Below are 20905 nucleotides of genomic sequence, written 5' to 3'. Positions count from 1 at the left end.
AGTCCATATCTTGGAGAGTCAAAATCCATAGTTAATATATTCATGTGTTTTGGGTACTTTTACAGAAAATGAAATATTAAAGGCTATCCCAAAACGTCAAGGTGGTATCCAAGGGGGATGATTACATGGGATTCCCATAATAAAAATGTTTGGGTTAGTTAGTTGTGAATGTATTACTCGGCGATTTGGTTGCACCTATATACATGCATTCAATGATTGATTGATTTTTACGGAGAAGCGTCATCCCTAGTTACCCTTCCGAATCTCATAGATTAACTTATTAGCACAAGTTTCGTCCAATGGTAATCTTTCTGTTTTCACATAATCGATTAATTATCCCATTTTCAACCTTCCGAGAAAACATAATACATGGGATTACCAGCAACGGCCAAACCTGCCAACTCGCTGTTTGCCTCCAAAAGTAAAAACAAATAACAAATGACATAAACAATAAAATTTGACATTTATCGCTCATATATTTTATTTTCAATTCTTTGTTATATTTTCTGCATTATCACATTCGCATAGTTTACTGAAGATTGTCCTCATTTTGGACATTCGCCATCATTAAGCTTTCGGAAGTCTGTAAAGTTTGAAGGAGAAAGACGTTAAAGAAAAATGTCTATGATGATGATTTTAAAGTAACAATTTCAATTCAAGCCAAAATTGATTTTAAAATTTTAATCAAAGCAGCCGGTTGGTCCGAACCCAAGAAAAGAACACAGGCATAATGATAATAATAATTATTATCAAAAATGTATACACTATCAATTAGGGCAAATGCCAAATAAAATACTCAATACTCAAGATAGTTCAAGTAAATGCACATCTTTAAAATTTGAGGCCAACTTTAGACCATTATCAAAGTCACACTCATACTTACTCTTTCGTTGAAGGCAATTCTCTGCTCTTAGAGCACAAGCGTTTGAGAAGGTCCTTGTTTCACCCCCATCTGTAGCACAGACTGGCGTGTAATCCAAGGTACAAATCACTGGACAGGGCTCCTCCGCAGCAGAAGCAGCACATACAACGACTACAAAGCAGAAATGATAACATCAAAATTTATTGATACACCGCCACTGAAGATCAAAAGTTACTTGACAGCAGGAAGAGCGCTAACAGAGCCATAGTTGACAGATACTAGAAAAACTTAGATGTTGATAATCACGATTTAAAAGATTCACTGAGACTGATTGCCTACAGCATCTCAGCCAATTATATATAGCTGAAATCACATAACTGAGTAATATTTCCAATGTTGAAGATATATCAAATTAGCGTCAATATGTATGTTTATCCGGAGGAAAAATTTAAGAAAAAATAATTACAGGAGTGCGGTGTTAACGTAGTTTTGGCAATAGAAATTGTCGTTAACTTGATTTTAGTAAGATACTTCATGGAAGGGAACGAAAGTAAAAAGAGCGAATAAGTTTCATTTATAGCTGAAGATCTTGCCCATTCATTATTTACTTCCATTACTTAGTACTCAGGGATTGTATCTAACACCAGCACTAAATGCCAAGCAATTAGGCTCGGACGATCTTCCCTACTTTAAAGGAGTAGAATAGCTTTGGCGGTGGTAGCCTGATAGGTTATTGGTCAAATCTGGCGAGAACCCACGGAAGCACGGAGTTCGTTAACAGAATTGAATATTTTTACATGGTTTAAACCAGATTGTGCCAGATTCCCAGGACATCTAGAAAAAGTATGAAGCCGTAAATAACGCTGTAAGCCACAATAATCATGTAAACTCGGCACGAAGAAGTTGAAATCACCCAAAAGCTTTATGAATGGCCCTTCGAAAGCGTGAAGGTATAGAAGCTGTCCATCATGTCATTGTAAACATTGATGAGGGTGATGATTTCACAACATGCGACGACTACTGCTTCTTGTGCAATTCTTATTTCTTCCTACATTGTATTTTCTATTGCATTTACCATCCCATTTCCAATTCCGCTCATCTCATCTTCATTTCACAATAGCAAAAAAATTAATATCTTACAAACATTCTTTTTCAAATGATCATTGGTAACCCTTCACTTCAAAAATTGTCAACAACCCTAAAACCTACTTGTAAGATTAGATACTTTCGAGAACAAAAATGACTATTGACCCTTTTTTACGGTTTTGTGTAAAACAAGAGTAAAATGATCGAATCAAGCGAAAAGAAGAAACGAAGAAAAGAAAAAAAAAATAAGGCAAAGGAAAGGAAATAAAAAAAATTAACTAATATAATAATCTAAATCAACCAATTAATCACACATTCGCGAGAAGAAAGGAAAAATAAATTACGAGGATTCCTCTCCCTCTAAATTGTCAACTCCTGTAATCAACTCCCGCAAAACTCTCGAATGACCAAAAAGCCATCCCAACCTCATAAATTTTTTCCATCTGTGTGCAGAAAACTTCCACACACAGTGTTTTTTCATGAAGAGACAACAATCTAGTTGCTCCCCGTCGCAGCAAATTAAATAAAAAAAAAAAGCAAAAAGGGATCGCGAGAATTCAATCTTCCTCGTATGGAGTCAGAGAACAAAGTGAACATGAATCTTTGAGGACGGAACGGCATATAGCCGACTACCTCCGTATTCCATCAAGGATCCATCTCACCCGTCACTTCATCCTTACGAAGAAGAAAGAATATTTATTTTTTTCAAATGCTGAAACGAAGAGATAGCCGTTTCACATAAAGGTAAGGAAGACACTCCTCAGAAGCTCGGACGGCAATACCTTTCAGCTTATAGCCGCAAAGGCCCGTAGATCCAGAGGCTTCTGGAAGGCAATCACCTACGAGACGTTAAATCTCAAGACAAACACGACAAACGACTAGCTCTTATGATATTCTACCAAGGATAGGACAGGAAACTCTACGTTACAAGGTGGGAAAGGAAAATGAGGCTTACGAACACTTGCTTCCAGGGGAAAAGGCGTGAAACCTAAAACTAGAAATCTGAAGGCAAGTGTACGTGGAGCCTAGCCGGGAACAATATTGAGAATCTATTGATTCTCTATCCGACACCACCAAACGAGGTTGTGAGCCGGAATGGGCTATCTTCCACTTGATTCAGAAAACCTGCAAATAAGAAATTAGGCCTGAATCCAGGAAATGTTAGGCCGCACGTTGAGCGCCGTTTGTAATGATAAAATTGGATAAGAAGATCAAGTCGATCATCCTAAGTGGCCGATAACGGCCTAGAGGGCAGAGCTATCCCAGAAATCTAAACAAATTGGCTAAGTTGACCGTGAAGGTCCGCCCACAAAGATTGAAGCTCCATCAACACGACACGTTCTTGCACGCCTCTGTGCTAGCCAGGCTCAGGAATGTGGGGGGGGGGGTGTCCTTTGAGCGCTTTGATCCCTCAGGCTTCATTACTACAAAACAACGTGTCTATTCCGATGCGTGGGTCCGCACCGGATTCCAAAATAGACATTAATAGGGACTTCGCGACGGCCTATCGAATGATAATCAGAACGCGTACTAAAATTGGAAAATAGAAAAAAAAAACGGCTCGACTGCGCGCGTGGAGCCGTAAGTCTCCGGACCCGAGTGCCGCGATCAAGGAGGGGAAGATTCACGGCGGATCACAGTCTCAATTATTGCCTCTTTCGCCTCAGATTTGGAATCCGGTGCGGACCCACGCATCGGAATAGACACGTTGTTTTGTAGTAATGAAGCGTGAGGGATCAAAGCGCTCAAAGGACCCCCCCAAATTCCCGAGCCTGGCTAGCAAAGAGGCGTACAAGAACGTGTCGACCGAGCACTTTGATGGAGCTTCAATTTTTGCGGGCGGACCTTTACGGTCAACTTAGCCAATTTTTTTTAGGTTTCTGGGATAGCTCTGCCCTGTAGGTCGTTGTCGGCCATTTAGGATGATCGACTGATCTTCCTATCCACTTTTACCATTACAGCTTCTTGCTAAGAACCCAAGTCTCCGAGGAATACATGAAGACTGGCAAAATCATAATCTTATACAGTAAGAGCTTTGACCCTATGGCGAGACGTTTCGAGCGGAACAGTTTTTGTAGGCTGAAATAGGCTCTGTTGGCTGACAACAGCCGTGTGTGGATTTCAGACCGTTGATAATTTCTCCTATCTAGGGTCAAAAATCACAACCGATAACAGCTACGATGATGAAATCCGCTGAACCCTATATTAGTTTTAATATGAATTGCGCGAGCAAAGAGTCAAAATGTGCACACTTAAAGTGAGACAGGACTCATTTTCAGAAACTATCCAAACCAAAAATCCGAAAAAATCATAATGGTGTGCTTATATAAAATCTAGGCTTCAACATATGTCCCATACTGATATCTGCTCAAATAAACTTTCTAATAGTCTATTACCAACTTTCGGAAATTGACAGGAAAGCTCCCCTAGAGTTCATCAAGTACACCGATAAAGAGGACAATATGTCACATACGCTTCCAAGTTTCATAGAAATCCGACCATTAGTGCTAAAGTTACAGCAGTTCAAACTTATCAATTTCGCGCGGATTTACTGCATCTGAAGCCATGCAAAGAAGATGCTGATGTCGCAATTAACGAGAATGATTGAAATTCGAGTGAAATAGTAAAATTCCATTCATGAAAAATTTAATTCTCAACATCTCTTTTTATTCCTTAAACCTTATTAATCCTTAAACATTATTAAAATCCATTCAATTTCTGTCTGTCTGTTTTCTGTTCGCAAGGAGGTGGAAGTCTTTTAAGGATTAAGGTCTGGACACGCCGCTGGCTAACCTCTCTTTGCCCGTGGAACTACCATAAGGTATTACATCGCGGAGCGGAGTTAACTCACTTTACCTATTTCTTCTAGCGCGACGTTCGCAAGAACGTCTTCCTCCTTCCTCCTTAGCGTTCTCCTCACCACATTTTCCGGTATCAGTGCTTCACCTAAAGTTTCCTCTAGGTTTCTCCTTTCGTCCCTGACTCTCGGAGAGTGGAAGAATATGTGCTCAGGGTCCTCAGAGATTATAACTAATCTCCCCATGTTGTCTTCTTAGCCACTCCTTGGTATGGATCAGCCTGTGTGTCCACCGGCCCTTTCCCGAGAGCTCCCAACGATCCTTGCATCTATTTACAGATCTCTCCCTATGGGCGTTCTTCGTCTGCGACAAAGGAGAGACTGACTTCAGATTGTATCATATATGCGCGTCATCTCATTTGCCAAGATGTCGATTGGCATCATTACGGAGATAACGAATGCAGACTCATCTGAGACGGTTCTGAAGGCAGAACACACCCTTAGGGCTGTTCTCCTATAAACCGCACTCAGTTTATGACCTGGTGCTCAGAGGTGGCGGTAAGGAAGACGGGTCGGCAACCCTGTCGGCCAAACTAAAACCAAGTGGCCGAGGAGAACCTCCATAGTGGTGGCACCGGGAGACGCTGTACTCACTTTGGTTTGCCGGCCGTGATGCAGTAGGCGAATGCTCCAAAGGCCTAATTAGGGCGATCAGACACGAGTCTGCACGGCGACTGATCTGAAGTGACAAATTGGTCACGAAACTGATACCATGGGAACCGGGAAAGCCCCTGGACTCTCATACTTCAGGTGAACTCCCGTTGTATGTGAGTACATCTCGGTTTTTTGCGGTTGGCCCCCTTAGTAGAAGTTTCAGGTTGTGGTTGTGCTCAAGCGAGAAGAGACCTTCGGGCCTCGGCGTGGTGTTGCGTTTCAACACGGGTGCCGTCCTCCATAGTTCAGTAGAGATTTAGGTAATTCTTGCATCCACCAGTATGAACGCTAAGCCATGCAATTGGTATAGACTGGTACCGTTGTTGCTTGTCACAGCGGGGCTCTGATTGTGGTCACAAAATCAATCCGTGTCTGAAGAGGACCGTAGGATTGAGTCTCCACGACAGGTACCTACGTTAAATACCATAGGCTTAACTCAGTTTATGACCATTATCTTACACGCAAAATGTCTTTTCCCATATAGGAATGGCATAAAACAAGATTGATCTCATCACCTCTGGCAAATAGCACAAGTATGCCGTGCAGGTGCCAGTCCAACGCTCCCTAACCAGCATCCTCTAGGTACTTTACGACTCAACCGCAACAACAATCGCCAGGCACTTTCGCATAAGGTTCCAATTGGCGAATTAAATGCGTTCTTCACGTCCAGGGTGACCACGAGGAAATATGTGCTGGTACTACTCCTTCCGTGAATTGCATTTTCAACCAAGTCAAAAACCATTTTACGGAACCCACACTGCCCATCTGAAAAACCTCCCAGGCACTCGACAATCGGTCGTAAATTAGTCGCTCGAACATTTTCCCGTTTTTGTCCAGAAGACATATGGGCCTATAAGAGGATGGTTCACCTGGAGTTTTAAGAGCCATAGGTAGCAGTATCAGCTTTTCCCGCTTCCATGCTTTATGGAATATACCCCCGGACATGCACGCTTCGAACAACTCAGCGAACATATACGGCCTGGATTTGATGGTGAGCTTTGTTATCACCTATTCTGATGCAGATCTCCAACAGCTCGGTCGTGGTCATTGCAGGAATTGCTGCCGCATTCAGATATCTCTGAAATGTGTCTCTTGCTGGGGATGATTTTCAATACGGGAGTGGAGCACCTGATCTGTGAGGATGACCGGCCTCTCAATCGACCCATCACAATTCGATAGGCGCTTCCTCACGAAATTTACATCCGTTTCTGAGAAGAGCTCCTTAAAGCATTTCCACTTGCTCCGCTGAATAGCAAGCTTGAAGTCTTTGTGGGTTACTTTGTTAGTATGCCCGCCTTAGTAGATTGGTCCTAGCAATACTTACAAGAAATTTTTTCGTCCAATGTTTTTGCAGGCCAGCCTGATGCGCACCTCGGCTTTAGCTATCCTGTTTCGCTGGCCTGTCGCTCCGTCCTCAGTTAAAATATGATTGCCTGGTAATCGTTGCCGGTGTAGTCCTCGCTAACCTGCCAGGACATACCGCGTATCAGTGCAGGGCGGACAAAGATTAGGTCTACGATTGACGAAGACCCCCTTTTGCAAAAAGTACTTGCATCACTTTTATTGGCCAAAACAAAATCCAGTCTCTCTGCTTCCCCACACGAGGGCCTAAACGTTGAAGTTACCTGAATTTCGGAAATTTACCACTTCTGGCGAACATATGTCATCCCTTTCTTCTTTTCCTTCATATAATAGGCATCCCTTATGCACTCCTTTACAATATATCTTTTCCCCCGCACATTCTGCATCGATCATATCGATCAATGCTGCTGCAGATAGTCCATGCACTTGAAGCACCTCTTTAATGAAACGTGCTCTCGCAGGCGACAGACAACCCACCCAATTCGAATTTTTCGGGCCGACAATAATTTCTGCACTGCCTCCACTGGTAGGCGCATTGTGGCCGTTTGAGTATTACCGTAGGCTTTTCTCAATCTCACGATGGATTCTTCTTCTAGTTCTTCCAACTTAAATTATACTCTGGATGTCACTTCGTCAAGATTCTTGCACTGTATGTAGATTTCAGGCTTTTGGGCCCGAACTGTGACATTCTCCCCAAGCGAGTTCATCACTTGTGTGCGAAAGCCGTCGGTTTTGCCCAAGTTTTGCCACCCAGATCTTTTAGATCCGGGTCAAATTTCACCCTTTTTAGAATCCCCATGTAAAACAAAGTGCCCTTACTGGAGATAACAGTTGCCTCTGGGCGAGTTCGCACTTTCGCTTTGTCCATCGCCTTTTTGATATCGCCAATCCACCATTTTCGTTCCCCTTCGATTACTGACGCTTGCACTTGGGGGACAAGCTTTTTACCTTCAGGGCTTTTAGTTACGTTCTTCGGAACTGCTTTTTTCTCGTCTTTCTCCCGGACTCTTTTCTTTGCTGGTTGCGTATTATATTTTGCCGTCTTTGGCATTGGTGCAGATCAAAGAATTGAGAAGCTTCCTCTGAATGGATCAATTTCTTGGTCTCGGAATACCCGCTGTGGTCGTCCCTTGTGGACAAATGCGTTGGATGTCGAAGCCGCCTTAGTCGGGCAGCGGTCTCCTTCCAACCCATCAGTTTTTGCCTTCGTAATTGGTATTCTTGGGAAGGCCTTGCTTCGCTTGAACACCTCCTTCTCCAAACTCTAAATCACTTGTAGCATTAGATCCCACGGTGGAAAAACTGTCCTCCACTAACCCGCCGGTACTGGGGTTCCAAGCCCCTGTATTGTAAGTTTCCTCCTTCTCTCTTCTTCCATCTTGATTTTATTTTCTGTGTATCGTTCCCATAGCCATTTTGGTCACCGTACCAGAGATGAGCAAACATTAGCCCCTGCACAGTCGAAAAAGAAAAGTACATGAATACATATTTACACATCAGTAGGCATGCCTCAATTCGCCAACCGAGATCACGCCTGATGGAAGATCTGGCCACTCTTCCCAGGTCTGTTTGTCTGTCTGCCTGCTTGCTACACCCGGTTTATTCGGAAACGGCTGGACGGATTGTCACGAAATTTGGAGAGAACGTGTGGTGTGTGAATACCTTTCATATAGTAAGTAGCGTCATTTTGTGTTGAGTTTAGGGGGGGCGCAAAATATTTTTCCACAGAATATGGCAAGGTGGGGTACCAAATAAAAGAGTTCAATTAGCACTTTTCGAAAGGGTCCCAATATTTGATATCGAGTGAAACTTAGGAGTGAAGGCTCAAAACACGACCCTCAAAAAGTGTAACAGGTCTCGTTCTCAGAACCTATCCAACCAAAAATTCTGAAAAAAATCACAGTGGTATATCTAAACGATTGTGGCCTCAAATTACATCCCATTCCTATATCTGCACAAATAAAGTTATTAATAGTATATTGGCATATTTTAGAAATTTGACGAAGTTAAAGAAGGTCAAACTTTCCCATTTTAAGTAAATTTCGTGCATTCTAAAACGTGTATGACGTCATCAAACGTATTAATTCGTCAATACCAGAACACAGTGAGCTCATATTTTAGCTTGTTAATCATTTATATATATATATTTTTTTTTTGTTTTTGTGCGTACACGGAGGTGGAAAATCTTAGAAAGACACGTCCGCCGCAGCTCCATCGCCCGAACGCCGGAACTACAGCGGGTGCGTATGGGATTCACACCCAAACCACCCCCGGTCCCTCTAGCCCCAGCCCCGCGGGACCACCGTTAAGGTATTACTTCGCGGGGTAGATTTGCTCTTAGGCACTCATCCTTCTCCTATTTGCAGCTTTCCTCCTTCTTTGTTCCTTCAGCAACTCCTCCTGCATTTGGATGATTGCGGAGCCAATCGCAAGCCACTTCTCCTCCGACTCCAGCATCTCAGTAACCAAGCTCTCCGGGGTCCCGCTCCTGCCAAGCACCTGGTTTAAGCTCCTTCTCTCCATCGCAAATCGTGGGCAGTGAAACATCACATGCTCTGGATCCTCCGGTATGCCATCGTATCTGGGACAGTTCGGAGAATCACCCAACCCAAAGCGGTGCAGATACTGCCTGTAGCAACCACCGTGTCCCGTGAGGAACTGGGTAATGTGGTAGTTGGTTTCCCCATGTTTTCGCTCAAGCCACACCCTAATGTTGGGTATGAGCCTGTGCATCCACCGACCTTTCGTAAACTCGTCCCATCTGCGTTGCCAGAGATCAAGCGACTCGGACCTTGCCGCATTTCTACGCTGTGCATGCCCCTCCATACGTCTTGCATTGTACAGACATTCATTTCTTTGGCCAGAATGTCAACCAGGATCATGCCTGCCACCACCAATACTGCCTCATCTGATGTGGCTTCTAAAAGCACTGCAAACCCTCAAAGCCATCCGCCGGTAAACCGAGTTCACCTGCTTCCGTCTCTAAGAGTTTCCAAGCGCCTCTGCCCACACAGGCGACGAGTAGAGCAGAATGGAAGGCACCACTCCGGCTAGCACCAACCTCCGGCAATGTTTCGGTCCACCAATATTTGGGAACATTTTTGCAAGTGCCGTGGTGGCACTGGCTGCCTTTTGGCATGCATACTCTAGGTGTTCCCTAAAACTCAATCTGGTGTCAATTATTACCCCCAGGTATTTGATAGCCGGCTTTGATACGACCGTATGTCCACCGACCTCCACTATCACAGTGTTATTTTTTCTGCGGTTCGTTATTAAGATCGCTTCCGTTTTCGCGTCCGCCAAGGTCAGCCCGGCCTTTTCTAGCCAGGACTTTACCGCTCTCACTGTTTCCGTTGCATAAACCTCCACATCTTCTGGGTGTTTTGCTGCAACAACCACAGCTAGGTCATCAGCAAAGCCGGCAATCGTAGTCCCCTCTGGGACGGGAAGAGCAAGCACCCCATTATACATGATATTCCACAACAGGGGACCAAGTGCCGATCCCTGTGGTACCCCGGCTGTGACAATGTACTCTTTGGGGCCCTCATCCGTCCCGTACCAGAGAGTCCTCTCTGAGAGGTAGTTTCCCACCGAATTCATCAAGTATCCGGGGATACTTATGTCAGCCAACGGCCCTTTAATTCTATTCCAGTTGGCCGAGTTGAATGCGTTTTTCATATCCAACCCCACCACGGCACAGCATCCGCCAGAAATCCGTACACCTTTTGCCAGGTTTACCACCATGTTAGTTGCGTCCACCGTAGAATGGGCGCGTCGGAAACCAAACTGGCGTTCCGAAAAACCATTGCTGGCTTCGACGATGGGCAGGAGTCTGTTTTAGATGACTCTCTCCATCATCTTCCCCATTGTATCCAATAGGTAGATAGGACGATAAGACGCTGGGTTTCCAGGTGGCTTGCCAGGCTTCGGAAGCAACACCAACTTTTGCTGTTTCCACTGGGCAGGGAATATTCCTTCTTTTAGGCACGCCTCGAAGGTGTTGGTGAAAAGGTCGAGCCTAGTCTTCACTCCTCGGGCCTTGTTGTCACCGAACCTACCACATATTTCCCGCAGCTCCTCCACAGTTACAGGCGGTATTATGCCGTCATTTAGCTGGACAAAAATTTGCCTTACCCTATTTTCGTGGTAAGGGAACAGCTTGGTAACAATCTGTTTCAGGAGGCGCGGACAGGTCACCTGGGGTGATTTCCGCAGCCTTTTCATCACCACTCTGTAAGCCTCACCCCAAGGGTTTATGTCGGCATGGTCGCACAGCTGTTTGAAGCAGTTCTTTTTGCTCCTCCGAATGGCTTCCTTTAGGCGGCCACGCAATTGCTTGTGTGCCTCCTCTCGACCGTCGCCACCGGGTTTTCCCCTGAGCCTCTGGGAAAGCCTCCTTGCCCGAAAACATGCGGCTCGCAAACTTGCGATTTCGCTGTTCCACCAGTAGTTGGGTTGCCTACTGGGGAGCAATCGCCTTCTGGGCATAGTAGCATCGCATGCTTTCGTCACCCATCGAGTGATCTGGGTGGCTTTCTCTCCAGCCGTACCATTCAGGGATATGTCGAATTTGAGCACCGCGGAAAACGTGTCCCCGTCGAAAGCTTTCGCTGTCCACCCGAGCATATCACCCGGCATTCTGCGAAAACTCTTTTTCGAGCTCGATCCGCCCTTGATCTCTATGCAGATTTCCTGATGGTCGCTGTGAGTATAGTCCTCACTGACATGCCAAGCGATTCTACTGGCTAAAGTGGCACTGACGTACGTCAGGTCCATTATAGACCCCAGGCCCCTTCCCCGGAAAGTGTTCGAAGACCCAACATTCGCCAGTACCACGTCTAGCTCCGCGAATGCTTCGAGGAGAACACGTCCCACATTAGTTATCCGGCTCCCCCTTCAAGAGCCCACGTATTGAAATCGCCTCCTATTATGATCGGCCAACGTTCTCTTGCATCCAAAACAAGAGCGGCAAGTATCCGCTCATACTCGACGAGTGTAGCGCTAGGTGGAGCATAGCAGCTGTAGATGTGGATGCCCTTCACCTTCGCTCTGATAAAGCCCTCCTCCGGGTGCTCCATTATTTACTGGAAGGCTTGTTCTCCACAAGTCCACAGCGCTGCTTGGCCCGTTTGGTCTTTGACCCAAACGCTACCACCGCGGTTTCGGTATGGTTCACTTAGTATGGCCACATCGATGTTTTTCTCGCGGATGGTTTGCGCGAGTAGATCCTGCGCCGCATCGCAGTGGTTGAGATTGATTTGTATCGACCACATCTGCGATTTGTGTTAAGGGCTCTCCTGTATTCCAGGCACCTGCTGCTGCCTGCAATGTGCCGATGATCCACACCCTCCTTTCCTTTGCACAGTAGACAATTTGGGTCAGCTCCGCAATCCTTGATGATATGGCCTTCCACTCCGCATCTCCTATATTGCTTTGACCTGCCATTTGGACTAGTGCATGCCTTCGCAATGTCACCAAAGCCAATGCATCTAAAGCACCGTTTTAACGCCACCTGTTCCCTAAGGCGACATATAACCCAGCCTATTCTCACTCTCCCTGCTGCTAACAGTTTGAGTGCGTTCTCCACTGGTAGGCTGATGATGGCGGTTTGTGTTCCCCCATAGGCTTTCCTTAGCGTTTTCACCACTGACTCTTGTAGTCCGGAAAGATCGAACTGTTTCTCCAATGCTTCGCGAACCTCCTCCTTCGTCGTGATTTCATCTATATCTTTGCAGATTATAGTGATCTCCGGCCTGCTAGCTATTATGTCGGCTTCCTGTCCTAAAGTCTTCCCGATTTGGCTTAAGAATTAGTCCGCGGTTACAGCCTTGGATTTGTTAAGCTCCAACATAAGATCTCCCTTCTGGGACCGTCTAATGCGGCTGACGTTGTCTCCTGGATTGGTGAGTTCGGGGTCTGCCTTCACTTTCCTGAGAATGTCGGCATATGACCCTTCGCCTCGTTTGGAAAGGAAATCACCTCCGGTCTTATCTTCCTCCGATCATTTCTTTTCCGCAGTTCTACCTTCCTCCAAGCTTCCGCATCCGCCTTTGAAGGTTCAATTCCTTTTTTCGAGGTAGCCACTGCAATATTTTCACTGGCAGCTTCAGACGTACTTTTCAGGAACTCCACCTTTTTGGGAGTTGATTCCTTTTTTCTTTTCGGGGTTTGCTGGCCTGTTGAGTCATTCAGTTTCTCGCGCAGCCTCTTCCCCAGTTTCTCCCCTTTTGTGTTTTGAACCGGCGTTACTTGAGTTGCCTGGTTCACTTTTCCAATCGGCGACTTCCCTACTCGTTCATCCTGAGTCTTGCCGTACGTCAAACGGATGCCCCTTATCATGGCCCTTATGGGTAGGTAGGTAGGTATCAGTGGTCGCTCCGAGGAGCCCAATTAGCGCTTTGGTGCGCCGTTTTGATGCCACAAACTCCTAAGACCGTGACTGTTGTTATAGGAACAGGGAAGCGGAGTGCCAGCTGGCTCGGATCTTCAGAGCCAGCCCGTAGCATTCACGAAAGAAAGCAGCTCTCCGACCCTGTAACTAGAAATCTCACTGAGGTCCCCAAAGAATGGTTTACCCAGTGTCCGCAGCCTGACTCGAGCCAGAGCCGGGCAATCGCAGAGAAAGTGCATGAGGATTTCCCTTCCTTCTCCGCAGCTTCGGCAATGCGAGTTGTAGGGTAAGCCGAGCCTAGCGGCATGGTCCCCTATGGGCCAGTGCCCCGTGCAGACCGCCGTAATCTTGAATGCATTTGCATGCGTCTGACACAGGAGCTCTCGTGATCGGGCTATGTTATAAGCGGGCCAAATTCTCCTTGATTTGGCACAGCTTGTAAGCCTTCGCCATCCCAGGCCCGCGGCTGCTAGGTAGTGCGAGTAGACTCGGCCCCCGACAGCCGCCAGCGGAACACCGACTGTGTTCCCCGAGGGACTGCCAAGAGCAGAGCCTTGCCTGGCCAATCCGTCAGCCCGCTCATTCCCTTCTATGTTCCTATGCCCGGGAACCTAGAGGAGAGTTATCTTGAGCGTGCCGCCCAGATGGTTGAGCGTGTCTCTGCACTGCCCCACCAACCGGGAAAATGTCGTCGTTGAGTACAAGGCCTTGATGGCCGCTTGGCTGTCGGTCAGAATGGCTATGTTACGCTTGGGGCTCGAATCACACTCCAGCCATCGACAGACTTCCAATATCGCCAGTACTTCCACCTGGAATACACTGGTGAAGGTCCACAGCAAAGTTTCTCGTGAAGTTCAGCTTGCGTGTGACATAGTCCGTGGGGGATGCCCAGATTTCTCGAGGTAGGACTTCGCTGCCCAGCATCCGGACTCACGTAGTCTGACGGCACTGCACGCTGCAACATATTTGATGTGGAGGTCAAGGGGGAGGAGATGCAGGAGTACATTGAGAGCATCTGCCGGGCAAGACTGCAGAGCCCTCGTAGCACCTGCACACGCGGTTCTTTGAATCCTATTAAGCTTCGTTCTATTGTATTTCTTCTTCAAAGCCTGCCACCATACAATAGATCCGTACGTCAGGATCGGACGCACTACAGCGGTGTACATCCAGAGAACCATCCTCGGCCGGAGACCCCATTTCTTGGCAAAGGTTCTCTTACAGGCATAGAAGGCTATACAGGGCTTCTTAACCCTCAGTTCTATGTTCAACCTCCAATTTAGCTTAGGATCCAGGATTACACCCAGATACTTCACATTAGAGGAAAGAACCAATCTTTGTTCATTCAGCCGTGGTAGATGGAATTCAGGTATCCTTGTCTTGGTGGTGAATAGCATCAGTTGCGTTTTGGTTGGGTTTATGCTGAGTCCGCATCTTGCGGCCCACAGGCACACCTTTCGCAACGCTCCTTCCATGATGTCGCTCATAATGGACGGAAACATCCCAGATACTAGTATCACCAAGTCGTCGGCATACGCCACCACCTTCACCCCGCTGCTGTCTAATGTACGTAAAATTTTGTCCATTACTATTAACCAGAGCACCGGTGAGATAGCACCACCCTGGGGCGTGCCTCTGTTCACAGCTCTGGTCAAGTGGTTGCCTCCCAGATCGGATTGGATTATCCTGGTACTCAGCATGGATATAATCCAATGCGTGAGATACCCCTCCAATCCAACACCGGTCAAGGCTTCCTTGATGGCGTTGGTACTGACGTTGTTGAAGGCTCCTTCTATATCCAAGAAGGCAGCAAGGGTATACTGGTTGTACTGCAGCGACCGCTCAACCGTGCCAATTACCTCGTGGAGGTCGGTTTCTGTGGATTTTCCTTTGAGGTAGGCATGCTGGGACTTAGAGAAAGGCGTTCTCTCCATAATCGTCCTTAAGTGAATGTCCAGGACGCGTTCTAGGGTCTTCAGCACGAAAGAGGTCAGGCTGATTGGCCGAAAGTCCTTCGCGGACTCATGACCGCGCCTGCCCGCTTTCGGTATGAAAACCACCCGTGCGCGCCTCCAGGACTGCGGTACGTATCCTAAAGTGATGCAGCTCCGGTAAATCTCAACAAGCCACGACACAACCCTTTCCTGCTGCTTCTGTAGCATGACTGGCATTATGCCATCTGGGCCTGGAGATTTGTATGCGGAGAAGCTGTTTATAGCCCAGCCGATCCTATCCCCGGTAATTATCGATTTGATAGTCTCGCACAGCTGGGGTTGCCGCAAACCCTCCAAGCGAGGTTCTGACTCACAGTCCTCCTCGCTGGAGGGAAAGTGCGTTTGCACCAGCAGCTCCAAGAAGATTCACTAGACGATTCCGTCCAGGAGCCTTCCGACTTTTTAAGGAAGGATGGACTCTTATGTTCCTTGGACAGAATCTTATTGAGCCTCGCGGATTCACTAGTGCTTTCAATGTTCTGACAATAGTCTAGCCAAGACCGCCTCTTGGCGGTCCTGATGGCGGACTTGTACTTCTTCAGGCAGTCCTTGTATGGCTGCCAGTATTTTTGCCTGTAGCAGATGTTGAAGATTTCTCTGGTCAACTTCCTGAGACTAGAGAGATCTTCGTTCCACCACGGTGGCAGGGTCTTTTTGCTGTACTTAGCAGGGCACGAGACTTTGAAGGCGGTATCAAAAGCCTTCTCCAGAGCCCCGACCTTTGACTCCAGTTCGTCTGTCGTGCCAATCCTACCAATTTGCGCACCGGAGAGTTTGTTCTTAATTACCTGACCAAACTTTCTCCAGTCGATCCTCCAGGGGTCTCTAAAGGGCTTGGAGACCTCTGCGGCGAGATCTAGACTGAAGAGTATCCAACTGTGGTCAGAGGAGGATCTCTGGTCAGACACTCTCCAGTCCTCCACCCTAAGAATCCCGTTGTCGGTTATTGGGGTGATATCAAGGACCTCCTCCCAACCGTCACAGTTCTCCGAGCAGGGGAAATGAAAGGTTGGTGTACTGCCCCTGTTACACACCGATAGATTTGAAGTAATAATAAAATCAAAGAATGACTCACCTCTTTCGTTGATTTCAGAGCTGCCCCAAAGCGTATGCCTTGCATTTGCGTCGCAGCCTATCAGCAGGTTGGCTTTCTTTGGTGTTATGGTGTTCGTCAGATGTCGTAGTTCTTGTGGCGGAGCTGATCGGTCGTGAGCCATGTACGCCGAGGAAATATACACGTTCTCTGCCCCCACCTGCTCCAGCTTGACCACAACTAGGTCACTGGAACTCAGGTCCGGGCACAGAAAAGCGTGCAGACTCTTCCTCGCAAGAATACATGCTCTAGGTTTAGCCTGATCAGCGTCTCCTGTGCTGTGGAAAAAATTAAAATATTTGCTTTGGAGCCCTTTGATGGTTCGGTCGCTTCCCACCCAGGGCTCCTGTATTAATGCGATGTCGACGTCTTCCTGACTCCGAACCACACTTTGTAATCGGCCTTTTTCAGTGCCTCCAGGCACTCCTCGTTTATGCGGAGTAGTACGGGCTGGCTGTTTATCTGAGGTTCCTCCTCCTTTATAACAACCCAATCGTCCATGGGAATCCCGGGGTTGTGAAGGCGCAGGAAATGGACCAGCTTGTCCTTCTCCATGCGGATCTTCGGCAACCAAATGCGAGCGACCGGTCTCCTGGAAATCTCGTCGTAAGGGATAGTCTTGAGCTTAACGCCCTCCCAAGCGTCGCTGATCTTAGCGACGCACGAGCAGAGAAAGTCCTTAGAGAACTGGTCCATGCAAGCTATTACGTGGAACCCACGGACCACATGAGATGAATCAAAGTGGGGAGTGAGTCCCGGGTGTTTGCCTCCGGTTTCCACGAGATGTTCATAGACCATGCCCGACAGCCTAGCCTCAACACTGGTCCACACCTCCAGCGTTAGTTTGCCGCTAGCAGAATTGCCATCCGCCAGCGCCACCCATAAGTGACTCCTGGCCACCTCGCTGAAGGTCTTCGCAGTACGTGGCCCGCCGGCTGTACGGTTGCTGTACAATTTCCTTCGTATGTTGCTTGGCGTCTGCGCTCTTGCCCACTCTACTCCGCTTTTTATCTTGTTCGACCTCGTCTTGAGATCGGTTGCGTTTTAGAGCGATGGGCTTCGCCTTCTGCTCGTCAGCCCGGCGTTTGCTATTGTTTTCATCCCGCTCGTCGACAGTACCGGCCTCCTTATTCTTGGCAATCTTGCCGAGAATATGCATGGCCTTCTGGTACTGACTCTTGAGCAGGACACCCGTGGACCTTCGCTTCTTAGCCGGTTTTCGGCGATTCTTGTCGGTTTTCGCTTTCGAGGGATCCCCCGACGCTGAGGGCTTCGGGTCAGGAGTACTATGTCTGGTACTCGCTACACCCAGCCTGACGGCAGTGGGTTCCAGGCTAGAAGCCACTAGTCCGTCTGACGCCTCACTCCGGGAGGTCCCTGCGGTTGGTTTCAGCATAACGGTGCTACGGCTGGCACCGAGTGTATTGCTCTCGACGGCCACTGTCTCCTGGCTGGAGGCCAGCAGCTCGTCCTCCGATGATGCGTCAGGTTTCCACTACTGAGGCACTGCGGTCGTTGGATATCGACGGCCGGGATCCCGCTTGCTAAATCCCAAAAACCGCCGGTACTGGGTTTCCGAAGCTAGGTACTTGTCCATGTACAATTACATGTATTCTGCCCAAGTGGTTCCACTCAAGCAATGGGGCGATATAAATGTGGACAATGTTGTAAAATTGTTGGTCATTGCTCCACAGGTCAAATGCATCGGAAGTCAACCAGTATTCGGACGGATACAATTTGCATTTGATTGTCAAAGCCATAATGTCATTCAGGTTCTGGCAGTCGGTGGAAAAGCTGCTCTCTCTTGTTCACTTTTTTGTGGAGTATATGGTAGCCACACTAAGTGTACGAGAGGCTTCTGCCGCAATTGCGGACAAGGGGCTTGAGGTGTATAGGGTAAATCCACACCAGCGCTCGCAAGGAGCTCTACTCCCGATATGGTCACAACCACACCACTTTGAAACTACTACAAGGGGGCCAACCGCATATAATTGGGCCGGGAGCACATCCCCTAAGAATCTATCTGAAGCATATACATCAGGCAGTTATCCCGGTTCCGATGATACTAGATAGCCTTCGGTAACTTCGTGGCAAGAGCCACTTATGATGAGCTTTATAGCAGGATATGATCGCCCTCCTCGAGTACGTTAGGACAAAGTGCATGGACTACTTCATACGTCTTCTAATACACGAACAACATTCGTAGTTTATACAAATATTATATATACATATATATATATATACCTGGCGTACCAGGTTTATCCTCACCTGAGTTGCAAACGCAGAGCTGCATGCGACCAGGCGCGTGTCATGGGTTGCGGATAATGACATGATCCACCGGGTCAGCTACGAATATCGCAAGTTAATCTTGTAAATATGTAGCCGCGGACAAGCAGAACGTTTCCCTTTGTGGTCGTCCTCCCTTACGGATTCTTCCCGTTCAGGGGGAATAAACCTCCTTAACAAATCCGTAATCCGGAGTGAAAGGATCGACGCGCCTATCGGATGAATTGCAGTGATGTTACACTGTATTTCAGCCGCTCGCCTCCAAATACCTTTCCTACCTTTGGAGGTAACCATGGGACATTGCAACATTGGGGCTCTGTTGCAGGGTTGACTGCCTCCCCAACACTCGTGGGAACATTCTTTTAATGGGACCCCAGGGACACGAAGACAGTACCCAACACGGTTAAGGGTCGTTCAACAACACCAGAGCGGCTCTTCGCCCTTGGATGTTTTGGCGGTTATGCCGTCAACCACCAGGGACGGGAGACCTAGGCGTCGTATGGTTTGGGCGAACCAACTTAACGAATTTATCGTCCGCGCCTATTACCGTGTCACAGATTTGGAATGGAATCCATTTGGGTACAGACATCGACTCCATGACGCGTTCATAACCCGCTTCCCGGAACTAAGTCATGTTCCGGAGCAGAACGTCGTCAACCAGAACGGGTGATAGTGAATAACAAACGAGTTGCCTTACCAACTAGGCAACAAATCTTCCAAGAGGTTTCACTTGAGCTCGGGCTGGAGCCATCAAATTACTGGACTAGTCAAAGGATTAACACCAGTACTCCACCTGTAAGGCATCCATGAATCTAGTAATCAGGAGAAGCTTAGTAACTGGGGATGTTGACCCAATTTATAATGAGGCTTTGAACGCATTCACAGAGTATGCAAAGATTCTCCCAGACGCTAGGCCAAAGATCCCAAAACTGAAGTTTACTTCGGCAACTACTAACATCATGGCTAGCGAGATTACTGCTACAGAGGTTCACAGCCTGATCTACGTTGCAGCTGCCACGGTTATTCGTCTCCATAACCAACATCTTAGAGCGAATAACAGAGGTATGCGCAGAAGGATTTTACCGTTCTGGGTGTTTCGACTCAACAAATGGGTCGAAAAGTTGAGAAAGGAGATTGGTCGTGTGACGCAAGCACTCCTTGGAAATCCATCACCAAGAGTGCACAGATGCGTTGCGAACATCATTGGAAACTACCATCTGCCCAATGATATGCCAATCGAAGAAATTCTCGAGGTGCTGAAGCAAAAACTTGCGGTATGCTCCAATCGCATCCGTAGGTATCAGAAAAGCGAAGGACAGACAATACCTTGTTCTTCCAGAACCAACGGGGATTCTACAAAAATCTCACCAACTCAGATAGGGAAAGTAACCTCGATCTGGATGAGGCAGAAGACTTCTGCAGAAGTGTTTGGAACGAATCCAGCCGTTGCAATTTAGAAGCAGGGTGGCTCCCACACCTTATGCGTTCATGCGAGGCCCTCCTCGAAATTACCATGCCTGACGTAACTGAAGTCGACGTTGAAGCAGCCCTTGACAAGGCAGGTAACTGGAAGGCACCAGAAGTTGACAAGATTCACAACTTCTGGCTGAAGCGGTTGAAGAGCACTCACAGGATATTGGCAAATCAATTTAATCAGATGATTGCCGATCCTGATTTAGTTCCACCATTTTTCACCAAGGGGATAACTTTCCTCATCCCCAAGGAACAGGGTGCCTCTTGCCCTTCAAAATGTCGACAAATTACTTGTCCTCCTACCATCTACAAGGTCTTCACTTCAGTTCTGTGCGCGAACATCTCAAAACATCTTGATGTTCATAAATTGATAGCTGAGGAGCAAAAAGGATGCGCAAAAGACTCCCGAGGCTGCAAAGAATAGCTTATAATCGATACGGTAGCTGTAAAGCAGGCTGTCCATCAGAAACGAAATATCTCGAAAGGCTACATCGATTATAAATCAGCCTTTGACTCCATATCACATTCGTGGTTACTACAAGTGTTACGCTTGTATAAAATCAAGCCGAATGTCGTTCCTCTTCTGAGAACAGTAATGAAGAATTGGAGCACGAAGCTATCGGTATCCTCACAAACATCAGGAGAGATACCAATCAGGTGTGGAATTTTCCAAGGCGACTCTCTAAGCCCACTGTGGTTTTGTTTGGCTTTGAATCCGCTATCCCATCTTTTGCATGAAAGCAAATACGGGTTCCAAGTCAAGCATGGCATATTGTCGAAATGTACATTAAGCCATTTGATGTACATTGACGACATCAAATCGTATGCCAAAGACGAGAACCAACTTCGC

General features: G+C 47.3%; 1 protein-coding gene across 1 annotated transcript; it reads right to left on the bottom strand.

The window, feature by feature from the left end:
* Positions 1-456: 456 nt before the first annotated feature.
* LOC119649152 (turripeptide OL11-like) lies at positions 457-1258 on the bottom strand. The gene is made up of 3 exons (XM_038051163.1): positions 1098-1258; positions 884-1033; positions 457-583 (listed from the first exon to the last, which is right to left on the bottom strand). Exons 1-3 carry the CDS (start codon positions 1126-1128, stop codon positions 546-548), a joined length of 219 nt encoding a protein of 72 aa, XP_037907091.1. The 5' UTR covers positions 1129-1258; the 3' UTR covers positions 457-545.
* Positions 1259-20905: the final 19647 nt, after the last annotated feature.

The sequence above is a fragment of the Hermetia illucens genome, chromosome 2, assembly GCF_905115235.1.
Source record: "Hermetia illucens chromosome 2, iHerIll2.2.curated.20191125, whole genome shotgun sequence".
Classification (NCBI taxonomy): Eukaryota; Metazoa; Arthropoda; class Insecta; order Diptera; family Stratiomyidae; genus Hermetia; species Hermetia illucens.
Note: the sequence above shows the minus strand (reverse complement) of the source record. Positions and strands in the feature narration are given on the sequence as shown.